Genomic DNA, 5,146 nt, shown 5'->3' on the forward strand with positions numbered 1-5,146 from the left:
TTTAGTGTGTCAATGTCAGGTATTCCTGAATTTTTAATAGTCTTCCAAATGACATGATTTTTCATCATGCAGAGGAAAATAAGCATTTTTTAAAACACTGCCGTTTCAACACTTTCCAGGGAGAAATCTTGTAAATTGTGTCAGCTGCAAACCTAAACTGTGTTTTATCAGAATGGTTGAGGTGTGTTGTATGAAACTGACTACTAGAGGCAATTTTTAATAGGAAGTTTAGAAATAATACTGAAAATTGGTGCCAGTAGATAGCTAAACGGCCTGTGCATGAAAGAGAAATAATGACAAAGGATAATCTTGTGGTTTTGTTTTGTCTTAGAAAAAATGTAGAAGATTTCACTGGACCTAGAGAAAGAAGTGATCTGGGATTCGTCACATTTGACATCACTGCAGATATCCTTAACAGAAAAAATGGTTTGCAAACATTTTGAAATAAAAATATCTTGTCATCTATTTTTGTTACCTTATAATCTTCAGATATGCAGGACTTGAGGAAAACTAGCAATTTGTCTTAAAATATAAATTTAAAACAGTGAAAATAGTATTTTACATAGCTGGGGCAGTAAAATAGAACTTGAAATAGCTCTTAGCAGATGACAAGTTTTCTGTCTTTTTTAATAGTTGTATTTGAAATCAGGCTTTAGAGATAAGTGCACTGTATTTAATAATGGGAAGTGCAGTCTAACATCTGGACAGTATTACCATTACATGAAATTTGTATTGCTCTTTTGACGTGTGAATTAATTATAAGGTTTATATAACATACTATTTTGACTGTCATACTGAATCTAGAAGCTCTGATGCACCTTTCAAACTCATTTCATTGTGAGCCTTGTAAAGTTCTGGCCACAAATAGTTGCATGCAAGTAACTGTCAGGTTAGACATTGTAATCCTTCAGTTGCTTAGATGTTAAACTATCAAATCTTTAACACCGAACAGTATGAAATTCATTGGGAAGCATATGAGGTACTATGGAATTTATCACATTACTTTTTGGTCTCTTTCTCATGGCTTTTACCTTTTTGCAATTATTTTTTTTATTTCACTGCTTCCATGTAACTCTGTTTTTTACTGGGGAATTCTTTGTGCGTGTTTTTTCTGTTGTGCTGATTTGGTTAGGTTTTATGACAACAGAAGGGAATCATTCTTAGGATTTAGGATCTTTATATAAAAATTACCAAATATGAGGCAGCGTGCTTTACCTTAATTGATTACATTAAGCCTTGCATTGCAGCTGGGTGAGATTCCTGGGATTACTCCTGGTTTTTGTCACTGTGTTAGGCAAGACATTGATTACCTCTGTGTTTCAGTTTCCCTGTTTTGGAGAGTGCTACACAGTGTAAGCAAACCAAACAAAATGTAAATCTTGAATGCACGTGAATGCTGGATAAACAGGTTAATCAGACTTTGCAGGTGTGTGTTTCACAGAACTGAGAGGGATTTTTTTTGTCTGTTTTGTCAGCTGGATCAGAAGAGGGGAGCTCTGAAGTCTTAAGTTTTACCTCTGAAATAATTATACATCTTAAAACCAGACTAAAATTGTAAAGTAGACTAATTTAATTGTATGCACTGTATATAGGGGGAGGCAGAGCAAGACAGGACCTCTAAAAGAAGTGTCTGCAGTACATGGACAGAAAGATTCTCTGTTTAAATGACTTTTAATAGTAGCAGTAGTTTTAATTTTTTATGAGAACTGTGACTTAATCTTTCATGCCTGGCATAAATAAAACTTACAGTGTGTAGAGTTGTAAAATACAACTTTCTAATAGGTTTCTTGGATGAAATTTCTAATGAGATGTTGGCACTTAGCCACTCTAATTAATGGAAGCAAGTTTTTTGTCCTAAGAAGAATTAAAGAAAATAACAGAAAAAGAAATTTGGGGAAGGAAAGGAGGCAGTTTTCACAAACTCTTTTTAGCTTATTTAATTTGTGGCTAACTTTAGCAAAGGCTAAGAAATCCTACAAAGGAGATGTCCAGAATCTTGCTTGTTGTTTTGAGTTAGGTTATAAGAAATGCTCAAGTAAACTAGCTCCAGCTATTCTTTCATCAGCACCAGTTAACTATTTAAGTATTTCCTTACTTGCCTTTTCAATTAGTGGCTTAAAAACATGATTCAGTCTTGGAATGAGTGGAGCAAGATAGCACAGATTTTGAGGCTTGTTGGGGATTCTGTTTATCCTTTGAGATAGTGGCAAATAGAATTAAAAAAGAAGACTAGGAGGTAAAAGGTTACAGATAGTCTTTATTGTGACTTAAAAGGTATTTTCCTTAGCAGTCACACACAGGGCATTTTGTTGCCAAAATAAACAGATATTTAGGATACCAGCTTTATTATCTGACAGTCTCAAGTGGCAGTCATCAGTTCGTCATTGTTTATAAAAAATTTGAAAAGTTATGTTCCAGTCTAATTAGCTGACTTTATTTGTAGTAAGCAGGTAATTAAATTTGCTAATTCCTGGCATCCCTTCCAATATGAAATATTTCCTGTCTAGCAACTTCTCCAGTATGGCTTTTTAAACTCTACTCTGCACCAATTTTGTATTTAAATGTTGTTTAATGCTATTGTATCTTGATTCACAGTTGGATACCATTGTTCTTTGATAGTATAAATAATCACTTTGAAGATACTTACTGAAGAAATTCTGTCTTTTGTGTTTAAGGTTTTATAATAAATTGTCTAGCAGTGGATTATGGGTACTAGTTTGCAGTGTCAAATACAGAATTCTTAAATCACCAGAGGAAATAGCTGTTTGGTTTCATAAATAGTAAAAAAACAAACCAATCAAAAACCTGTCACTTAAATATGATTAAAATACAAGTTTGAACTCCTGAAAGGTGAGGCATGTTGAAAGGTAAGAACTTCATGTAAGTATCATAGCGTGTTTAGATTTTGTAAAAATAAAACAAGGTTATGTAAGTACAATATGGTATTTTTCTTAACTTGCATACATCTGCAGAGTATATTTGACTGGAATGTTAAACAATTGTTTCTATATTTGTCTGCAGAATATTCGACAAAAAACAATGTAAGTATCAAAAAGAAAGTCAAAGCAATTACCCATTTTGTACTGCAGCTATTTTTAACATTCTGAAGTTCTGCTGGGAAGAGTTAAGGCACCAGCATTTCCTTCTAGTTTTGTCTGGTTTTACTGGCCTTCATGGTAGTTGTTTTCTTGTCAGTTTAACTGTGGGGTGAGAAGTTCACCTCATGGATCCCAGCTTGCTATGCGGTCCACAGAGTGGGAGAAAAGTAACACATGCCTTGTTCACTTACAGTAGTGAACTGGAAATGAGTGCTTTTGCTTAGTTGCTCTGTCTGTCCTATTTTTATATTTGTCTAGCCAGGTGTAGTGGGTCTTTAGTTCATAGATCACTGAAGTGTTTGTCCATACCATTTACTGTAGCCCCATAATATAGTAATGTTATCTTGTTATACTTCTCAAAATAAGTGCCCTTGCTGCATCCTTTTAATTGGTTGCTACTGATATTTCACTATGGTGAAAGCTGAAGGCTTTTTTCACTGATCTGATAGGAACTGTATGGAACAGCCTGTGGAAACAATATTTTAATTAAACACCGTGCTGCAATGGTATCACTGAATTCTAGCTTAAGCTACTGTACGCATGTTGCAAAGATACGGTGAAGATAAGAGTTGGAAGGGACCAGCTCCCCTGCATGGGCAGGGACACCTCCTACTAGACCAGGCTGCTCAGAGAGTACTGTGTTTGTACTATAATAGTTTTTAGAGTTCTTCATGAGGGTCTGGGACTTCATTTTCTAGTTTGATCTTTTAGATGTTTTTTCACATAAATCACTAGCTCTCACAAATACTGAGAAATACTTTTTCTAAATTGTCCTATCAGGTACTAAACAAGACTGTCACCTAACTACTTAAAAGAACAGTATGAAGTTTTAAATACTTCAGAATTTGGGATTTGCCTTTTGAATTTTTCATATGGTTCTTGGGGTTACACTTGCAAATCAAGTAGAGATTTTTTTATCTCAAAGTTGGAAAAATACTCAATACCTAGGCAGTGAGTGTCATGATGGCTCAACTAAAGTCCTTTATTTAAAACCAAGTCTAAATACAACTTTAAAAGTGACTTACTTTTGCAATTGAAAAGGAAAACTGAATATGATCTTGTAAGGTACCTTGCTAGCTTAATTATAATTGTATTTTTAGGCTCTAAACCAGGTGGTCCTCTGGGACAAGATCATGTTGAGGGGAGATAACCCAAGGCTTTTCTTAAAAGATATGAAGTCAAAGTACTTTTTCTTTGATGATGGAAATGGTCTCAAGTAAGTACATCCTTTTATCATTATTATTAATCACAGTGTCTTGATTTACTTACATGCTTCACATTTATTGTGGTTTTATTGCTGTGGCAAGGTATCTGTACTGCATCGGATACTTGCTGTCAGCCTCTTGAACCATTGTAGATTGATTGTTAGATGAGCTTGTGATACAAGATGTCCTTTTCTTCTGTAAACTAGAAGCATTGCTAATACAAGCTATAGGCTTCTAGGTTTCTGCTTCCAATATTCTTTTCTGTGTACAGTTGGTTCTGTGATGTACTCAACTCCAAAAGTTAGTTACTAACTAAAAAAAAAAGTCTTTTTCTGGAAAATAACAATTTCATAGTACATCATGAAGTAACTGAATAAGAATAAAAATCCTGTTGTTTCTAGATCAGGAATATAATTCATATCCTAATTTGTCTAATATTATTAAATATTAATCAAATTGGTTAACTTGAATATTTGTGCTCATAGTCTTTGTTGCTTTTGCAGGGGAAACAGGAATGTCACTTTGACTCTCTCCTGGAATGTTGTACCAAATGCTGGTATTCTACCTCTTGTAACAGGATCAGGACATGTGTCTGTACCTTTCCCAGATACCTATGAAACAACAAAAAGTTATTAAATTATAATACTGAATCCTAAGCAAGATATTTTTATACTTGTATATTGTGAATAAATTTTATCACGGTTTCTTCTCGCATCCCAGCCACCCCTTCAGTGAAAGATACTTAATTTCCTCAGGTCTAGCAGCATAGGAAAAGGAAATGAAAGTTCAGGGTTGTTTTTTGGGTTGTGTTGGTTTTTTGTGGGTTTTGGTTTGGTTTTTTTT

At 34.3% G+C, this 5,146-nt stretch overlaps 1 protein-coding gene across 1 annotated transcript; it reads left to right on the forward strand.

Moving 5' to 3' along the window:
* Window positions 1–293: 293 nt before the first annotated feature.
* Window positions 294–4,939, forward strand: SPCS3 (signal peptidase complex subunit 3 homolog (S. cerevisiae)). Its single transcript, XM_009996007.1, has 4 exons — window positions 294–405; window positions 2,965–3,041; window positions 4,199–4,314; window positions 4,807–4,939. Exons 1-4 carry the CDS (start codon window positions 294–296, stop codon window positions 4,937–4,939), a joined length of 438 nt encoding a protein of 145 aa, XP_009994309.1.
* Window positions 4,940–5,146: the final 207 nt, after the last annotated feature.

The sequence above is a fragment of the Chaetura pelagica genome, unplaced genomic scaffold, assembly GCF_000747805.2.
Source record: "Chaetura pelagica isolate M959 unplaced genomic scaffold, ChaPel_1.0 scaffold142, whole genome shotgun sequence".
Taxonomy (NCBI): Eukaryota; Metazoa; Chordata; class Aves; order Apodiformes; family Apodidae; genus Chaetura; species Chaetura pelagica.

Excerpts from the sequence above, each read along its gene's own strand:
- SPCS3 (XM_009996007.1), top strand. The coding sequence starts at position 294 with ATGACAAAGGATAATCTTGTGGTTTTGTTTTGTCTTAGAAAAAATGTA. Across the intron at positions 406-2,964 it reads CACATTTGACATCACTGCAG|ATCTGCAGAGTATATTTGAC; the intron begins ATATCCTTAACA and ends TAACTTGCATAC. Across the intron at positions 4,315-4,806 it reads GATGATGGAAATGGTCTCAA|GGGAAACAGGAATGTCACTT; the intron begins GTAAGTACATCC and ends TTGCTTTTGCAG.